The sequence below is a fragment of the Centropristis striata genome, chromosome 24 (genome assembly GCF_030273125.1).
Source record: "Centropristis striata isolate RG_2023a ecotype Rhode Island chromosome 24, C.striata_1.0, whole genome shotgun sequence".
Taxonomy (NCBI): domain Eukaryota; kingdom Metazoa; phylum Chordata; class Actinopteri; order Perciformes; family Serranidae; genus Centropristis; species Centropristis striata.
The window spans coordinates 13,065,675-13,086,789 of NC_081540.1; the positions used below are offsets into that span (position 1 = coordinate 13,065,675).

At 37.1% G+C, this 21,115-nt stretch overlaps 1 protein-coding gene across 1 annotated transcript; it reads right to left on the reverse strand.

Annotated features, from left to right (window-relative positions):
• Positions 1–1,151: 1,151 nt before the first annotated feature.
• On the reverse strand, positions 1,152–5,851 carry s100b (S100 calcium binding protein, beta (neural)). The gene is made up of 3 exons (XM_059327890.1): positions 5,810–5,851; positions 5,042–5,197; positions 1,152–3,361 (listed from the first exon to the last, which is right to left on the reverse strand). The coding sequence occupies exons 2-3, from the start codon at positions 5,183–5,185 to the stop codon at positions 3,215–3,217; spliced, it is 291 nt and encodes a 96-aa protein (XP_059183873.1). The 5' UTR covers positions 5,186–5,197; positions 5,810–5,851; the 3' UTR covers positions 1,152–3,214.
• Between the last annotated feature and the right edge of the window lie 15,264 nt (positions 5,852–21,115).

A 21,115-nucleotide genomic window follows, 5' to 3' on the forward strand; every position in this document is an offset into this window, starting at 1 on the left:
CCCTGACATGCTAGCCAGCAGTTTTGACAAGCTAACAAAACTAAACAGGAAACCAGCAACCAACTGATCTTCTATGTCGACATCTTCTTGTTTTTTTTTAGGATTTCACACCTGAGTAAGCCCGTCACTAACAAAACAGTCGCTATGATTATGTAGCATTGAAATAGACGCATAGAGTTTATGTCAATCAGCAAAAAGCCGTGAGGGAATTGTTGTAGATGGAGACACACGGTCTGAGAGGGCATAGCAAGGTGACTTGTGGGATGAATGTTTGTAATGTAAACAGGGCTATAGTTTGCTTAAACTAATAGTTACAGATGGCTCAGTGTTATGTGAACATGTTACAATAAGGGGGCCTCAAAAGCAAATCCTGCTCAAGGGCCCCAAAAGTCTAGGGCCGACCATGTCAATGCATTTATAAAAATGTAATTTATCTGCAACACGGTGTAAAAACAAATCCAGACCACGAACAAGAACAAAGAGTTGTGGCTTCATTCAGGATTATTCCATTTTTACTCTTTAATTATGAAGGACTGAGACCGTTTACCTGAGAAAAGAGATTGTGGACATGACTTCATGTACTCTGCAGGAGCAAAGCTCTCAGACTTCTTTTCCTTTAGGTTGAATGTTATAACAGGTGGCTCTGATCTTGTTGTTAATTAGGTCACACATGACCTCACACCTGAAGGCCAAGTGGTTGATTAATCTGCCTCAGACCCACCTCTTGTTTTTTTCTGTGGTTTTGGTTCCCTGGATGGAGAGAAAGCTAATCGGACCGTTTTGTGTCTGGGCACTATAGAGAAAATAAAGTTAATTTGAGTGACAAACACTGAGTTTATTTGGCATTGTTCTCACCAAACGTCCACTAAATACTGCAGGAACATGCCTCTGATTCCCTCTACAATGTTAAACCCAGAATGAAGAAATAAAGAGAACATAGAGAGACATAATGTGACATGTTGGTGACAAGAACGAAGTCAAACTGATTTCATGTCATGAAAGAAAACAAAAAAAACGTAGAAAATCACTTAAACTTTCTTTTAAAAATTATGTTTATCTGCAGTCTTGTTTTCATGTGTCTTTTTTTTTTTTTTTTACAGAACATGATTCCTTTTCTTCTTTTTCAATCCCATGAATAAACATTCTTCGAGTCACACATTGATAATTTAATTCATTTCATATCATCGACATCCAAACAAGCCAGCGCTCAACATTTCAAAATACATATCATCAGACAAACTCTGTTCCAACTGCTTTCATAAACATTTTCAAACCTGCTATATGTCGAGAAGAGTGTAGAGTCTTTATTCTAGCAGGTTGAATCCAATTGTTGTCTACAGATAATATTGTTATTATTTTAACAGCCAGTGAGACATGTGGAATGGATAATCACTCAAAGTGTATATTAATTTTTCACCAACTACCTAAAAAAGTAAAATATTTTGAAAAAAAAGAGGTTCTAAAGGAAAGAATGAGAGCTGGAGAAAACCTGTAGAATAGACAAACCTACTAGCAACGACAGAAATCATTTTACAATATAACTCCAAATTATGTTAGCTAGCCTAAAATAAAGTCAAACCCTCAAAAGAAATTTTTAACATTTTAAGATCTGATTGAACTAGAACTAGAAGACTAAGATACAAGTCACTTTCAGTGTTTGATAGTCAACAATATATTGTTTTTATTTTGTCTGAACAGTTGGTCAACTCTTTAATCATGGTTTCCAAAGTGGCTTCTAGATCAGCTAAAACTTACAAGCCATTTTGAAAACTTTTACTAGCCGACGACCAACTTACAAGAAACTTTCAATATTTGATAGTCCACAAACGCAGGTGTCGCTCAATTTTTACAAGAAGTGTTGACAAGCGTCATTTCTACAACTTCACTGGGCCTTTACATCATTAGAAATTTAAATCATTGCCTGGTGTTTTGCAGAACTAAATAGCCAAAGTTGGTACCAAAAATCTGTGTTGTGCAAGTTCACACTTTACAAAATCCAGGTCACGTTCATTTCTACAGTAGTTGACGTTTTTACTTATTTTTTTCTTAGATCTGGCAAACACAATTTGCATAACATGAGATTTTTCCGTACTGATTTGTTCCTAAAACTCCTTCCAGCAGTACAGGTTGTTGTTTCAGTTTAAAGAGTGACATTGTTAACTGGTGATTTCAGCCAAATGTGTCCATGGTTACTGGTGGAAAATGTATGGCATAGATAACAAAGATAAGTCAGAAGTAAGTACTAAGTAAACATTTAAAATAGATTAAAGTAAAATGTAAGGCACTTATGAGAACAACAGCTGTTATTAAAAGCAACAATATCGCATACAGCTGAGCCAGCAGTTAACAGGGTCACCCTTTAAAGAAACACACTGATCATCAGGAAGGAAACACTATTCTAGACTGTGTTTAAAGATGGACGACTGGTGGCTGGCTTCACTTAAGGTCATAAAGATAAGTAAAGTTTTATTTTTCCAAAGTCATAGTTTCTGTAATTTTGTCATCATGCTAATTTATGTTTAAGTGTAAGTTTCTGACGGTTTTAATGAGTTATTTTATGCTATAAAACTAGCCTGACATCATTATCGACTGCTGTGATTGGTCAGATGGGTAACTGCACAGACTCTGGCTCTAAATGCACAAAATGGCAGCTCCCATATCTGAGAAGTTTGGCTTCAATTTTGTAGAGTGTTAGGATGTGGGGTTACAGTCGGCGTGCAGGGGGCCATCAGTCCTCGGGTGCTGTGAAACATCATGCAACGCTCATATTTATATACAGGCCTATTTGTTTCCAACTGATTCGGTTCACCAAAAGCATAAGCATGTTCCTGCACAACACTGCCTGAAATCTAGAGAACTCTTCTCAAGCAGTTCAATGGAAAATGATGCTAAAGTGGCTTTTAAAAAGTGCAGAAACACGGCCAATATCTGCAGCCAGCTACAATCTGACATGCAAACTGTTGTTAGAGGAACTACTTTCAGAAACCTGTGGCTAGTTTAATCACAATCTCAGGAGCCAAGCCAAGATCCTCAAGCCATTGTGAACTTTAGATGCCATCTAGAAGTTTAGACTCAAATAGAAAAGATTTTTGTTACTACACTGGCCTGTTTGCCAGCCACCAGCCAAACTGAGGGCACCTACAGGTTGTGCGTTGCTAGGCTTCTTCTTCTTCTTTATAATTTACTGTAGCTCCCCTCTTTTGTCTCCCCTCCCTCACTCGTCCTCGTGCTCAAAGAACTCGTGGCAACAGACGGTAACCATGGAGATGAATGTCATGAACTCCTGGAAGTCGCATTCGGCGTCTCCGTCGGCGTCCAGGCTCTCCATCAGGCTGTCGAGTGCAGCCTGGTCTTTCACATGCTGCAGGAGTTCAGATCAGGTCATTTCTCACAACATTTATTTCTCTTGCAGGTTGTAGAACCATGGTGTAGAAATACTAAAAAACTACTGGCTTTAGGTGATGGAATGTAACTAACTACATTTACTGAAGTACTTTCTTTTTATTTTCTTTGCACTTAATACTTTTATACTTTACACTACACTCCACTAAATTTTGGAGGCAAATATGTGCAAATGCATGCACAAATCATGTAGTATTGTTATTATTCTTAACCTGCACACAGTGTGAAACTTTTTAAAGTTAACCTTTAAACTGGGACCAATGAGCCCAGGACACCAAACATATTATACAACCTTTCATAAAAACGAGAAAAAAATATTTTAGAAATCTTTAAAAAGCCTCCTTAAAACGAAAAATGTTATTGTCATTAATTTGGCAATTATCAAACTAAATTCAGCTAAACACTTCACACTTAACAATTCAACACTAAAACTCATTTTTCTGTTCAGGAATGCAAATAAATAGCTATAATTTGACATCTTAATCAAGAAATAATGATTGTAGTTTTTTTTGTAAAACAGATCATTTGAAAATGTAAATGAAAATGTTGATAATAATAATAAAAATAATTATTATATTTTAGCCATATATTTATTATATTTTCTTATTTTTGTAAAAGAGCTTCTACATATTGCTGTATTAACCTTTATAGAAACGTAAAAAATGATTTTGGTAATTACTAATGCTATTAATTTTGTACAGCTGTGGCATAAACTGGTAATCTAATGCATTTGTTAAGCACTGTAGGTTTGTATTTTATGTGAAAACAAAAGTCAACAATATTATTTGATGTAATATCACATTTTAGGTAAACAACATAATTAGGTTACTTTATGTGCTTTTATTTTACTTTAAAAACTATCTGAAATAACGCAGAACCAGGAGCTTTTTGCTGTCACCTCAAAGAAGATTTTTTTTAGCCTAAACCTGCAACCTAAACAAAACAGCTGCAGGTTTTTTTTGCTGCCTTAGCTGAACCCGATCGGGTGACTGTTTGCAGCTCATTTTGCTTAAAGGTGCAATAAGTGATTCTGGTTGACTGCTGAGTCTCATCCCCAGGTCAGCAAGACTCATTTCATCTTAACAGCGAATGTAAAAGTACTGCATCCACATATTTAAACAGAAATGCAAAAGTATTGGCTGCAGGTCAGGGACCTTTTTCCTCTCACCTCCCACCTCTGACAAAATGTTTTTTTTAGCCTAAACCGAACAAAAACACTGCATTTTTTTATGCCTAAACTGAAACTTACTTCCAGATCGGGTGAACGTTTGCAGCTAAATGCAGGATGCAGTAAAGACACAGTAATGTAGGCAAATACTGACTCTTTGGGTTGGTACCTGGGCCAGATCTTTGGTATTAAATGACCTGATAATGAATCACTTATTTTAAAATAAAAAGCACCACTATTCCATAAATGTGTGAGCTGGACATCAATGCTTTATTTTTTTTTAAGCTGATGTTTTGTGGAGTAAAAAATATATTCTATTCAAATCCTTTGTTTGTTTATTCCCCTCTTTCTTTATTTCTTTTCAGCTTTCTTAACACTGAATGCAGGACTTAGTATTTTAAATTAAATTAAAGTGAATATTTCTTGCTTTTAGTGACTCTCTGCTGGGTTAAACTCTGTTCTGTGTCTCACCGTCATCAGATCTGGCAGCTCGTCGTGAAGCAGATCCTTCAGCTCGCTCTTTTTCAGTTTGTGTTTGTCCCCTTCTCTCTCTGAATACTTCTGAAACACGGCGATGATGGTCGCCATCGAGGTCTCCAGGTCGGTCATCGTCATCTGTCTTTTCACCTTTCAGTGATAAAGAATAAGTGAGAAACAGAAAGTGTGAAATAGTGTTGCAGATATTAACAGATGCAGTAGAAATGATAAAATAAATTCCTTTAAAGTGTTGACCCAGAGATGGCAACACATCATATTTGTTGATTTTAATATTTGTTAAATACTTAGTGAATGAATGACTACAATGCATAAAAATGGACTAAAAGTGATCTACATCATACAGCACAGAATATAAATCATATTTATGAAATTACAATTTTCCTCTAAATAACTTTTACATTTTCACAGAAGGCAAATAAAAAGTTTTTTTTTTTTTTAATGCGAGGCACATAGTTTATTCATGCACTGCTTCATTTTGCGCTTCTTAGCTTCCATTACATGACGTCTTTCAGACTAATGGAAAAATAAAAACATTATAAATACACATTCAGTTGTTTATTTTACGTCACTTTGTCCACATTTGTAGATTTCTCCTTAATTCCCTAAAAGAAAGCATTAGATCCATCAGATATTGAAACATTTTAGAAAACTTTTTTTTAAAAAGGGGAAAAAAAGTAGTAAGCTGTTCACCGGTAGTGTATGGTGATAAATAAAATATTCATTTTAGAGTGATGAACTTACCTCAGTGTGGGTTCCGGCAGAAGCTGTGTGTTTGTGAGTGCAGAGGGTGGAGGCTGAGGATGGACAGCAGACTTTATAGTGCAGCAGCGTGCTGGGTGGTGGTGTGGAGGGGGCAGCGCTGAGGTCATTCACTCTGCTGACCAATCCCGTCGGTCCAACTCCCCTCACTCCACTGCAGCACTGACGATCTGACTCCTAATGGCTCATAGTCCCACTAACTCTCACTAAAGTTGTGGTAAATTTGAACAATATTGGAGAAATATGGAAACAAAGTCATCATCTTTCCAACGGATCAGGGTACAGACTCACAAAGTGATCAGAAAGACATGCACGACTAACACTGAGTTAATACAGAGGTGCACAAACAACCAAAATGAGTTACCACAAAAAGATGCAAAATTACTTTATTACATGCAAAACAATCAAACAGCTGCAAACGAGACGCAAAGCAGCCACAATGTAACCAAAAGGATGTGCAAGAAAACTTAAAAGTTTACGTTAAGAGATGACAAAGAGCAACACATATAGAAAAGTAATACAACTACAAAGAGATGCCTAAAGACTACAAATAGAGGCAAAAGACTACACATTATGTAAAATAAAATAAAAGACTACAAATAGAGGCAAAAAGACTACAAATTATGTTTTAAAAAAAGAAGACTACAAATAGATGCTAAATGACTACAAATAAATGTAAATGGCTATAAACAGATATGAAAAGACTAAATATAGATGCAAAATGACTACAAATAAATGTAAATGGCTATAAACAGATATGAAAAGACTAAATATAGATGCAAAATGACTACAAATAAATGTAAAATGACTACAAAGTATGTAAAAAGGCTACTAATGATACAAAGATACAAAATGACAACAAATAGTTTTAAAAAGACTACAAATACATGTAAAATGACTAAACATAGATGTTAAAACTCTACAAATCGATATGTAAGATCACTAATAGATTTAAAAAAAAAATACAACAAAAAGGTGTAAAACGACTATAAACAGATTTAAAAAGAGTACAAACAGATGCAAAATGCCAAAAAAAATAGACTCTTTGAGACTGTTGAGTTTGGGTGTCTTGTTATGTAGATGGGAGGGGGGCCTCTTACATATCTGTGCCCAGGGGTCCTTTATCTCATAATCTGTCCATGATTAATTTTATTGTTCATCCATCCATCCATCCATCCATCCATCCATCCATCCATCCATCCATCCATCCATCCATCAGTCCATCCATCCATCCATCCATCCATCCATCCATCCATCCATCCATCCATCCATCCATCCATCCATCCATCAGTCCATCCATCCATCCATCCATCAGTCCATCCATCCATCCATCCATCCATCCATCCATCCATCAGTCCATCCATCCATCCATCCATCCATCCATCCATCAGTCCATCCATCCATCCATCAGTCCATCCATCCATCCATCCATCCATCCATCCATCCAAGCTGCAGTTACTGTACCAAATGCACAGTGTATCAATTTTCTTTCATACTCTTGCACAGCATTATAATGAGAATAAAAATGTGCTTCTTCTTCAGATGAATTAGAGTTACATATCAGTTAGTTTCTACGGCGTAAAGGGAAAAAGTGTTTACGGTTGGATTAAAGGGTTTTTCCAGCTGAGATGCATTTACAAATCTTTGCCAAGCACCTGTGGGTTCACTAAGACATCTCCCTCTGTATGTCTGTCCGTTCATCACGGACCGTACACTTCTATCTGTGCTCCCTCTTTGATCCGGATCTGTGTTCGGGGCATCTGCCGGGAAACAAAGGCCCGTTTCAGAGGAAGCGGATGGCCATGCATGTTAATGAAGACGTTCTTTTCACTGGAGAAGTTGGCCAGACGTGTGCCCTCCGCAGCCTAAAGAGAGCTCACACTAACATTACATCTGTTCACGCCAAATAGGCAGAAGTTGAGATGTCCCCATGCTAGCTTTTTACTCCTACAGTGCTGTAAACAAACTTCTGAGACTTCTGGGAAAGACACAATGTAAAGTTCAGTCAGGATTATCAGGTACTAATCCCCCAATGTGCAGGATCCTCTAAAACTCTTATAAGACTACGAATAGATTCAAAAAGACTACAAATAGATGTAAAATGATTATAAATAATGTAAAATGATTAAAAATATATGTTAAAATACTAAATAGATACAAAAAGACTATTAATAGATACAAAAGACTACAAATAGATGTAAAATGATTAAAAATGTAGATGTAAAATTACTAGACATGATTTTAAATTACTACAAAAAATGTAAAATGAATAAAAATAGATGTAAAAAAAGACTAGATGGATACAAAAGACTACAAATAGATACAAAAAGACAACAAATAGATGTAAAATAATTACAAATAAATGTAAAATTACTAGACATGATATTAAATGACTAAAAGTAATATAAAATGTGTACAAATATATGTAAATAGACTACAAATAGATAACACATTATTACAAATAAATTTAAAATTACTCCAAATAGATGTAAAAAAGACAAAGACTACGAATAGATGTAAGATAATAAGGCAAGATGTAAAATGACTATAAATAGGTGTGAAGAGACTACAAATAGATACAAAAGACTACTAATAGATGCAAAAAGACTACTAACAGATACAAAATGACAAAGAATAACTGCAAAACCATTACAAGAAAATGCAAAACTATGATAAGATAAGATACAGAACAAACATTTTTTCTTATTTTGCATTAAATTTTTAGTTTGGGTGTTTGATACATTAAGCTGCAAAGGGAATCTAACGTGATGGCAGAGCAGGTATATTATAATGTGAATATGATATGAATAATGTCCACAATGTGCTGAATTCCCCAGATGACTTCCTCCTCCAGCGCTCTCCCTGACCTCCGACCTCCCCTCCACTCTTTGTGTTTCCAGTCAGAACAGATAAACTGTGTCTTTGTCTCCATGATAAATACACTCCTCACGCGGACCGCTACAAGCCGTCTCATTGTTTGCTACAAACACTGAAACTCTGTGCCGAAACACAAGCAAAGATCCTGCAAACATCCATCATTTATCTGTCAGACTGACTCTGGTTTGTGTGTCGGGAGTAACACCTCATTATTTTCTGCATAAAAGTCAAATATATGTCATAATAAGTCAACTGAAGTCAAAATGTTGACCTATTATGACATCATTTTATATCAAAATGATGACTTACAATGCAGAATTTTTAACTGACACAGTTTTCACAAAAGATTTTGCTCATAAAATCAATTTATATAAATTACTTTTACATAAGTGTCAGAAATATGACTTGTGAATTAAAGTGTTTTGTCTCATAATTTTGACTTAATAGCCCAAAAGTTCTACATGGAATAATTCTTTTATCATAATTTCCATTTTAGTATGCAAACATTAACTCTTGTACAGCAACTGTTCACCCATGTTTTTCTTGCAGACTATGTTTGTTACAATAAAATAATAATAATAATAATAATAATAATAATAATAATAAAAATAATAATAATAATAATAAATAAACCAATAAATAAATAAAATAAAAATATTAAGAGAAACAACTGAAGATATTTCTGAATAATTCAAAGTTTTTGCATTTGTTTATTTTTGTGGGTCACATAATTTTTGACTTTCTTACACTATTTCATTGAATCATTTTGACTTTATAAACCATTATTATTATCTCATGATTTTAGTGGAATTAGATGTTAAAATAAGAGAATACAGCTTTTAAAATTTAGAACAGGTACACTGTAAAAAAAGAAAAAACGTTAAAAACAATGTAAAAAGACTGACAGCAAAAGTTGCAACACTTACATCAAATAACAATGACAACTGTAAGTTATTTTAAAGATATTTTCTTTAAAAAATACAGATAATATACATTGAATATCTGTATGTAAAAAAAATACAATACATGTAAAGTCTTCCTGTAAAAAATTGAAAATTGCCTTAATTTTACATTTAGCAATATGTGCATATTTTTTTGGTATTTTTACACAGATTTCACTGTAATTCAACATTCAAGACCATTTAATGATTTAATAATACTGTCCTGTCCCATTTTATTGATTTACAGATTAATAAACAAATGTACTTTGATTCATGTGGCATCTGCAACTAATGTAGAAAAAAAAAGAAAAAGAAAAACCCTGTAAAATAAAAGAGTCAATTTCAGGTTGTTTTTTTTCCAGTTTCTCCCCCTTTTTCTCCCCGCAGTGATACAATATGAAAAGCAGCAGCCTGATCCACTTAAGGTACACTTCAGAATTTTCACAGTGGAACCATCGTTCTTCACCTCTGTTGTGTCTCTTTTAGCATTTTACTGTCTCCCGGGAGACGGCGTCCTCAAACGGCCGAAGCGTCCTGAGCGCCAACCCCAGGGTCCCTGTCGGCATGGCAACCGGTCAGCACCTCCCGCTGGGTTGGCAAAGGTTTCACCAGGCCGCTGAGTCATTAACTGGCAGTCAATACACACACACACACACACACACGCACGCATACACATGCACACACACACACACACACACGTGGTGTTGTAACATGTTTTTTAGGATCTTTTAAGGATTTTGTCATTCCATTTTTATTATTTTTATTGTTTTTCTCATGCAAAGGTAGTCAGTCTGTGACTGTTAATGTGACCTCTGACCTCATTACCCAGCCTTTTTGTCCTCGTCTCTCTGTGGAAGAAAAGAACGTGTAAAACTCGAACTTGTAATTCTCATAATTCACCATGAGAGGGCAGCAGCTAGTCATGTAAAAATTATAATGTTCACAACAGTCTCATCTCAGTTCTGTCTATATGTTTATATGTCTATAAACATGTTAATAATCAAACTAAAAGGTCTCACAATGAACAGAAACACATTTTAAACCCTTTAAACTGTCACAGCTTTTAAAAGTTTTTATTCTGGTGAAGTAATAAAAAGATTTTTATTTTATTGTACCTCTTATTGATTTATCCTGGTTATTGTTATTCAAATATGACCTATTATAGATGAGACCCCACGAAATAGAAACTTTTTTTTGCCATATTAAATTGATGAACTGATGTTAAGGTTGTGCTTAAGTCTATTTTATGCTGAATACACACATTTTCAGAAACTTTCTTTTCAAATGAAACTTTGCATAGGCCTCACAGTTCTACTATACATTTCCATTGGTATATGCCAAGCAGGAATCTTAACCTTCCTCTTATGTTAGCTTTCTTTTTCTATCTCTAATGTTAATGAGTCGGTTTTGACCCTTAAATGATGCATAATATACCCCTAAAACAATTATTTATCATCCAATTTGTTTCTTACCTCTTTGTGACCTTGATAGGCTTCCTTATCCGTGAAAAAATAATATTTTTAATATTTTGTGGGCCTTTTTGACAGTATTTTTTTTTTTTAATTGTAAAATGAACCTCTAACTGAAACAACACAAACATTATAATTTTTGCCAGGGAATTTTATAATTTAGTGAAATTGATTTTTTGTTTTATTTTGCTTCAATAGAGGTTCCTGACAAAGTCCAAAAGCCTTGATGCTGTAAGTAGAAGTTGTGTGGTACTTTTATGCAATTAAAACCTAAAATGGGTCGGTGGCGACCCTAACACAAGAGGAAGGATAAAAGGTTAAAATCAACCCTGACTGATATCTCAAAATGGTAATGAACTGATGATAAGTAAAAGTATTTGATTAAAGTCACCATGACATTCAGATTCAGAAAGATAGGATTAATATAGCTTCAGCTCTATATTTTGACTCATATTAAGAAAGAATGAGCATTTATTTGGAAAATGATATGTTAAGTGAGATAAAGAAATATGTAGTTTGTAGTCTGGGGTCTTATAAACAGCAACAAGTCGTCAGTTTTTGTCTCCCATTTGTTCTTTGTTCTGTGTTTCTACCTCCAGGATCAAGCTTTGTTCAATCCTGGTTAAAACTGCCATCGATTGGTTGCATTGATTCGTTTAAGACTCCCATTTAGTCAGCAGACCGGACTGCAAGCAATCACCTCTCAGTCACAAAGTGTTGAGGAGAGCTGGAAGTCAGCAGTGGAGGAAGCATTCTGATCCTTTACTAACAAATTGTAAAAACACCTCAAAGAAGAATCCGGGAATCCTCGGAATGATAAGGATTCATCTTGTTGAATGCAGATCACAGGAGATCCTATTAAAACCTTAAGCTTCTTGGAATTGGACACTACTACTGTTGGTAAAACATGGTGGAACATAGAAAAACAATCCATCTCTTCCTGTCTGCAGGCCTGGCCTTGACATTTTGCCCGGTGGTATCATGGCGGCTGCCCTGGCTGGCGTTCCCTTCTGCTGGATTACTTCCTGGTGTTGTGTCTCTGTGCCTGGCTGCCGATCACAGCGTAATCTGGGCAGATCCTCAATCTGTCAAATCCCATCTGGCTCATTTGGTTGTTCACACTGCAGCGGCGGACAATAAAGCTGGATAATACGAAGGAGGAAAGTGTTTTCTGGAGGGTCAGGGCTGCTGTGAGTGTTATTGTGCAGAGTATTACCCTGAGTTATGGCCTCAATCAAACCACTCTGCTGGTTTGTGAAGGTCGGCGGTTGTCGCCTGGAGCCTCGAGGAGATGATTTTCTGTTTTTCTGTCTCCTCCTGTTCAACACACACACAAAAAAAACATTTTTCTTGACTCTTGGTCCCTGATTCGCCCTCCAAATCTGAGTTTTGTTTGACCCATTGACTGTATAAATAATGGACGTAGTGACTGTGACGTCACCCGTTGGATTGTGGCCCGTTGGAAGCATTGAGTTCAGTGTTACACTCGTCGCCATCTTGCGTCATAATCTTGTTTCCAATACGGGGAGCAGACCATATTTGGACTGTGGAGGAGCGAGAGGGATCTGATCATTGACTACACGCCTCTCTACACCTCAACCTGAATGAGAGTCAAAGTCAAGGAAAACGTCCAACCACAGTACATGTAACGTTCTCCAGTATACAGATGATATTAGATTATATGTTAAGCAAAATTGTGTTTCTTGGTGCCACTGTTTGAACCTGTGGCCTCCTGATTGCCATTGTGAGCTCATATGAGCCAGTGCGCAGGGCTGTGCAGCTGCAGAGTGGCCATCTCATGTCGCATCTTCCCCTCCATAATCCCATAATCCTCTCCTGCCTCCACTCTCACACTCCCCCCACCCCCCGAGCGGATTAGAGGCTCCTGGATCAGAGTGCTGTATCCTCCACACACAAACACACGCACACACCCACGCGCCTACCTGATGGCCTACATATCTACTTCCTCTATCCAGTATGGGCTAATTGGACTGACGGGGAAACGAGACAACAAACAGGCTGTGGACTGGATAAAGCAACATCAACAACATTGTCAGCTGTTCAGTCTTTTCTAACAAAATCTATCCACTTCCATCACAAAAAATTTTAAGACATTTAGTGACGAAGTGAGTAAATCTGCCTACAGAATTCTTTTCAACTTATTTCAACCAATAATATCATTATAATTGCAACAGGTGAGATGAGACCAGTTTACACCAAAGAGCTAAATCTTCTTGAACATAAGGGGCCGTGATTGCTGGCTATGCCCAATAACATCCTGTTTTTAACGTGACCCCTCCACTTTCTGCATGTCAGATTCTGTCAGGAGCAGCTCGGTCATCAGAGCCATTTTTAGCTCGTTAGTCAGTTAATTAAGTGAATGCGATCACAGACAGATCACACAGGTCAACGTCCAGTCACCCAGGAAGGAAGCGAGGATTTATCTGTCCTCGTAGCAGACAAGCTTTTCAGGTCCAAGACAAAGTGCCGAGTCATTAGGGCAGTATCCTGTTTGTCATTTATAAACTTGCAGAATTGTTACATATTACACCTTTAAGAAAGGAAACTAACTCAGTTGAATGCCTTTTTCCACAGCTGATTCAAACTATCTACTCGTTATGAGCTCCTGCAGCTGCTCAATAACAAGCTGATCAGTGGTGGAAAAAGTATTCAGATCCCTTACTTCAGTAAAATGATTAATATCACACTGTGAAATTACTCCACTACAAGTTAAAGTTCTGCATTCAAAACTTACTTAAGTTAAAGTACAAAAGTATCAGCATCAAAATGTACTCCAAATACATTATTGGAATATTATTATTGATTGATTGATTTATGAAAGCAGCGTTTTAATTTTGTCAAAGTAGGGCTCCTTTTATCTACTTAATATACTGTTAGAAATGTCTAATTGCTTTGACCTGAAAAGTAACTAAAGCTGGCAGCTTAATGTAGCACAAAATTTGCCTCAAAACGTAGTGGAGTAGAAGTATAAAGGTAGATAAAATTTAAATACTACTTGAGTGAATGTAAACATGCAGGCCAGTGGTTCCAGCATAAAAGATGGCAAAATAATTTGCACAGTGATATTATGACATGACAAAACTACACAAAGGGGGAAAATATAAAAGACAATTGGATTAAATGAGAAATAGATGAATGAATAGATAAACAAGACAAAACAAAATTATTTAGACCCTTCAGTGATGAAAAACTCATCTGAAAAACTTATTATTTGTCCCCTTTTAGTGTGAATTGGGGGTTGTGTGCAGTGGATATTTAGGGGGAGATAGCAGGCCAACAATAAATGCCACATAGAAGTGGTGACATCATCTGAAAGCTGGGGATTTCATTTGAGATGCTGCTCAGCACTGTCTGTCAAGTTATGGTCAAAAATTTCTTCTCTAAAAGTTACCTAATTAATTAATAAATTAGTTATATCTATTCAGGTTAAGTCAGAACAAGAAAATCTCTTCTATGCTCAATTATGTCCTATAAGTTGCAGCAATTTATGGGTTGATACCATTTGTAACAAAAATTTGGTGCTGAATAAGGTCATTTTTTATGTTGAGAATGGATAAAAATGGTCAAAAACCCTCCAGAATATGACATCAATACACCAAGAAGTTTGGAACAACACAGAAAAATCCATGCTGTGATTTGGTTTCAAAAAAGTTGGTCATTTGGGAGATTTCGATATTTTCAGCAATTGGATGACAAGCAATTCTGTTCTCTAAACTGTGGATTAACTCCCTTATTGTCAATATATCTAGGAAAGCTAAACATCTTCTGAACGCTCTAGGTCTCTAGATCATGGTTGGAAAGTTTCAAGAGGCTGTGATTATCCTCGAGGTCAGCAGCAGCTCATTTATAGGCCTACAGTAAGGTCAAGTTCAGTATATCCTCAAAAAATTAAGCCTCCAACATCCTCTGAAAGAACCTTCCGCTTTCCATCCTCACTTTCTATTTTCCTGCAATCCAAATGAGAAAATATTTAGCAATGTATTACCATCTCTCTATAATCTGGTCTGAGTATTTGCACAGTCATGCCTGCATCAAATGAAAGGAAAGATAATGAATTCATGCAGCAGTAATGACATCTTGTACCGCAGTGTTTTGACAGTCTTGCAGTGAGTGCCCAGCGTGACAACGACCACACAGAGCTAATCTTTCTACCCAAACCTCCCCCGCACACACAGAAACAGCTCCTGACAACCACAACACCATCTGCTGAACGCTAAGCTGCCGTCAGGTCATAACAGCCCCGCTTCAAACTCCCAGAGAGGCTGCCCCGACTTCTCTGGAGCCGTCAGAGGGGATTACTGATGTCGAACTACACTTCATCGAGCTGTAACTTCTAACTGAATAATATGAGTTACACGGGGCAAAGAGGTAATCCTATTTCTGAAGGATTCTGGGTATCCCGACATGACTGATCTGCAAAATAAAGAGACTTTAGGAACTTTTATATTTCATCCGTTTAAGACTTTATAACACAGTATTTTCAAGCCATGTTTCCCCCCAGTTTAAATATCACAGTGCAGACTTTGGTTGATGTTGATCAGTGTTGCATAAAAACAGCACTAAAGTACCATCATTTTTATAGTTTACACTGTAATAAATTATTCTGTAGTCATTTCATTTTACTTAATATATTTGATAAAAATGTATTAAATATAAATGCGTCCTTTATTTTGAGGCAGTTGTTTAAGTAACTTTAATATAAAAATGTTTGAGATAGAATCTACTTATTTTGATCACATTAAATATAATCTTTATGTGTATGTAATTCTAAATCAAGAGAATTTTGAATGAATCCAACACAATAGAATTAGTCCATTTTTAATTGACAGGCACTTCCTGTTAAGTTGTTATTAACTCAACTTGTAACTTAGTTAGATTTAATTAATAACATTGCGTGCAATCTGTTGCCTCAATTTTATTGAGTAGCTATTGTTTATCTTTTTTTTAATCTTCCAATGAAACAAGTTCTGACAATGTCAGTTCAGACTGGAGGGCATCCCAAGCCGAGGGGGGAGAGAAACTGAATGCTTTTTTTCCTGTTTGAGTTCTGACACAAGGAGCAAAGAGATACAAAATGTCATTTGATCCCAAGGCGTAGTGGCTTTCAGTTCTCTGAAGAAAAGTGCATAAAAAAGCAGGAACCAGGCCAAGAAGACCTTTATTAACAATCAACAAAAATCATTATCAAAGAAACCATGGAAAATGTCTAGATATCAACTCTTAAATTAAACTCCTATCAGCTATTTTTGTAGTTATCATTATATTTGTCCAAACAAATGTACCTTTAGTTCTACCAGGCATTAAATGAACAAGAAAGCAAGGAGAAAACAAGGGTGGTCTCATAATTTTTATCCATGACTGTATATTTACCACCAACTACTCCTCATACACCAACATTACGTTGCTCCATCACTGGCCAAATCTCTGTGTCAACCCAGCATGCCTGACCATTGATAAAGCTGCAGGCACTGAAACTCCATCTACTGTTATGTGTGCACATCCTAAACACTGTCTGCATCTTTGAACACGGAAAAATCCTCCAACATCCATAAGACAGCTTCTGTTGAGCAGCTTTATTGCTTTTATCATCATTTGAATAAAACATTTCAGAAGAATAAGAAGTGGATTTTCTCTCTTGTCTTATATTGGATGTTCAACGAAGTGGTGACTGATTCCAACTTCAACAATGACAGCCCACTCTGGCAGAAGCATCGATTTGATGTTGAATACAAAAAATTAAATTAGTAGCCAGAAGCCGCACAATTCAGCTAAAAATTCTTGACAGGAAGTGTCTCAGCATCTCGCTCAAGGACACATGGATGAATGGGTGACCTTTCAGCAACAGGAAGTGCCCGCCGTCCCTCTCTGATGTGAACGCTCCAGCAGCTATGGCGGCGAGGACTTGAAACAGAAAGGAGAGAGCTCATTATGATAATAGGAATCTGCCGGGGAGCTTTTCAACGAGATTAAAAACAACTTGATTAACCCGTCTGTCAGTCACGCAGCCCCGCTGTATGTAAGCCACTTTGAAATCCTGAGAGTGAAATGAGAATCACAGCTCAGTGAAGACAGTGTGACCACAATGAGACGAGCACCGTAACTTTATGTTTCGAAGTCTCGTCTGGGCTGTTTCTCTTTGACACTGACACACCGCAGAATACAAATGACACTAAATATAATGAGAAAGTGTGAAAAAAACTTGGTTTTGCTTGATTTAATGTATTAACCTCCCTCTTGTTTTCTGTTTCTGTTATTATCCATGATGTTAGCGGGTCGGCTTTGATCCATAAAATACCCTCAAAACAATTATTTATCATCTGATTTGTTTCTTACCTCTTGGTAACCTTGTTAGGCTTTCTTATCCATGAAAAGATTAGTTTTGATATTCTTGGTGTGCCCCCTGGGCTTTTCTTCTGACAGCATACTCCTTTTTTTTCTTCTTATCTTAAATAATGGTCAAAATGAATCTCAAGAGAATTAAATGAATAAAAGGTAGGTTAAATTTACACAAATCTGCAAAAATGTCTTCAACTTTTGATTCTCCACTTGACTTTTTCTTAATGTCACTAAATGATTCAATAGAGATTTTGGGAAATTCCGTTCCTGCACAACTCTGCAAAGAAGTTTTATCATCTTCATGGAAAAAGTTCATAGACCCTTCCTATCATCTTTGAGATGAACTGAACTCGGGATTTAAAGGGACAACCCTGGCAGCTTTAGCAGATTTATCAGCTTTTCTCTACTTCAGCTCAATAAATACGGCTAATCTCTATATAGCAGCCTTCCTGTCTGTGTACATGGTGTTTGGTCCAGAGGTGAAACAGCCATTTAACCTTTTTATGGAGCTTTAATTCTCATTTGGCCTTCCAATGAGTTTCCATGCTTCACCAGCTCTCCCAGTTAAATGAGATTTATACGACTCCAGGAGACTCTCCAAACCCTCTCAGGTTTAAACAGCCACACATACTCACACAAGCCACTTCCATGACTTCCGGTAGTTTCACTGAAAGTGACCGGCCTCGTAAAATGGATCCATCAATCATGGCTGATAATTATGATCGATGGGGGAGGAGCTCGGGCAAATGAAGGCCGAAAAACATTTAGCTGAGAAAGGCGAGGAGGAGTGAGATTAACACCGATTAAAGTGAGTGAGGCAGGGGCAAGGTGCACTGTGCAGGTTTTAAACATCAGTAAATTATTATCCTATAAACACGGAGCTGTCAGTGTAACACATTAGATGTCAGATTCTTACTTTGCAGTTATGAGGGAGAGGTGGAAGACATATTCAGATCATGGGCGGATGGGACAATCGGCCCCTGGGCACTAACCAACAAGTTCGGCAGAAGAGGTAGTGTGTTGGAGTCTGGGTATTAAAGTATAATCCGTTTTTCATTCAAACCAAAGAAAAAAAAAAATCAACTTATTTTCTCAATGTTCGCTTACAAAACCAAAGTGAAAAAATGAATAACGACTCGTTTTTTCACTTTCCGATCTTGTGCTCAAATGAAAAATGGAAAAAACAGATAACGAGCGTGGTCTGGGTACCACTAATTACAGCTGCAGGCACGTATCACGGCTCACGTTTCACAGCACATATTAACGTCCCGCGGCTTGGCTCACGGGCTGGCGGCACAATGGTGCGTTCTTAAAATAGCACACACGTACGGCCCGCGGTTGTAAAAACAGGAGACTGCAGTTTCTGTGGATTTATGTTGTAAAAACATTGACCTTAGGTTTAGGGCAAAAAACTTCTGGTAAGGCGTTATAAAGATAGTTTAAACAGTAAATAAATGCAGGAAATTAGGTAGTTACAAGGGTCACGTGACTGCCACAATTTATGTAAAAAAATGTAAGTTACATTCAAAAACGTGATTCACGTAACTTAAGTAAACAATGTAACTTAAGTTACTTAATGGTGAAATTCTTAAATATAGCTCGTTTTTCGCTGCCTGTACAAACGCCCTATATTGACATTTTGACAGGAGGACAGGCTGCACTAACATAAAAAAAGCCCAACCACCTCTCCTATAGGAGCAAACTCACAGGCTTTATAGAAATGTAGCCTTTTTTTCAGTTTTGTGTCTTTTTGTGGTCATTTTTTGCCTCTTTATAATTGTTTGGCATCATTTTGTAATTGCTTTGTGTCCCTTTGTGGTAATTTTGTGTCTATTTGTAATAATTTTGTGTCTTGTTTGAGTAATCCTCGGTGTTGCTTTGTGTCTTTTGCAGTTATTTTGTGTCTCTTTGTGGTTGTTTTGCCCACTTTCATAGCTGTTGTAAATCAGTTTTTGGTCTCTTTACAGCTGTTCTGCCGTTTTGGTCTATTTGTATTTTTTTCTGTGTCTTTATAGTCAATTTATGTTTCTTTGTGGTCATTTTGTGTCTCTTTATTATTGTTTCACATCAGTTTGTAATTGCTTTGTGGTAATTTTGTGTCTTGTTGAAGTAATCTTTAGAGTTGTTTTGTGTGTTTTTGCAGTTATTTTGTGTTTCTTTGTGGTTGTTTTGCAGTTTTGGTCCATTTGTAGTATTTTTCTGTCTCTTTATAGTAGATTTATATTTCTTTGTGGTCATTTTGACTTTCTTCCAGTCTGATATGTTTCTATTTGAGTGACATTTTCTTGGTTAAGATCAGTCGGGGGTACTAACACTTTGAGCGCCTGGGCCTCCGTCCATTTCACTAAACCATCCATGATCAGTTGTAGTGACATTAATTTACGTTTAACTGTGTACTTCAATGAGTTTTCATATATTATCTTGTCTTTGTGCCTTTTTACTTAAAGCACCCTGTCAGGCGATATGTGAAATGTGTCCGTGATTCAGACATTTAAATTAGACTTTAAATTACAGCACTCTCGACCTTTTAAATCTCACAGGTGATCAATTTGGACAGCTTAGGTTGCCATGGCAAACCCGTGGACAGGGGGGTTATGGGTAATTGGTGATGCACTGAGTGGTCGACAGTGAGGATTCAGAGGTAATGATTTTACAAAAGGACCTTGCAGAGAGGACTCAGCTTTGTGGTGCAGAATGACATTAGGCACTCTCTGTATCTATCTCTGTTTTGATCGATCGCTTGTGAAGCCCAGGATGAGATTTAGCCCCCAGCTGTAAAGCTGTCCCCGCACTGAAGTAATCACCACAGGCTGGAGCGGGGTACAAATTCACCTTTTAAAAATGAATTTGACATAGGTTTAAAAGCTGTGGACACTTTTCTTAAACTTTTGGCAACACAAATTCTGCATGTAAAACTGAATTTAAGGCGCAAGATGTTTATGATCAACAACAAGACAGGTATAGGTCGTACATGACTCATTGGCGTTTGCCGTTTGCTGATGGTAGTGAAAGGAGGAAGCCAAGCAATAGAGCATATAGAGCAACAAACTCTGTGTAGGGAGGAGAACACGTGACTTTGACCCCAGAGATTTTTTTTTTTTGCCTTGCTCATCTGGAGGAAACTGGTGCTTATGTGAGAATCATGTTCTTTGATTTCTCAAGCGCATTCAACACCATCCAACCCAACATACATAAAAACAAGCTCACAGAGATGGGAGTGGATCCTTCCTTTATCTCCTGGATCACAGATTACTTGACAGGAAGACCAGAGTATGTCAGGTTGGGGAACTGTGTTTCTGGGACATTAATGAGCAGCACAGGGGCTCCACAAGGCACTGTTCTGGCTCCATTCCTGTTCACATTGTACACAGGGGACTTCAAATACAACTCTGAGTCCTGCCACATCCAGAAGTACTCCGACGACACTGCTATTGTGGCTTGTATCAGGAATGGACAGGAATGTGAATATAGGGATCTGATAAAAGCCTTCAGTGACTGGAGTCACAAGAACTATCTCCTACTGAACACCTCAAAGACTAAGGAAATGATCAGAGATTTCTAGCCCCCCCTTCAGCCAGTGAATACCTGTGGGGTGGACATGGAGGTGGTGCCAAGTTCTAAGTATCTAGGTGTATACCTGGATA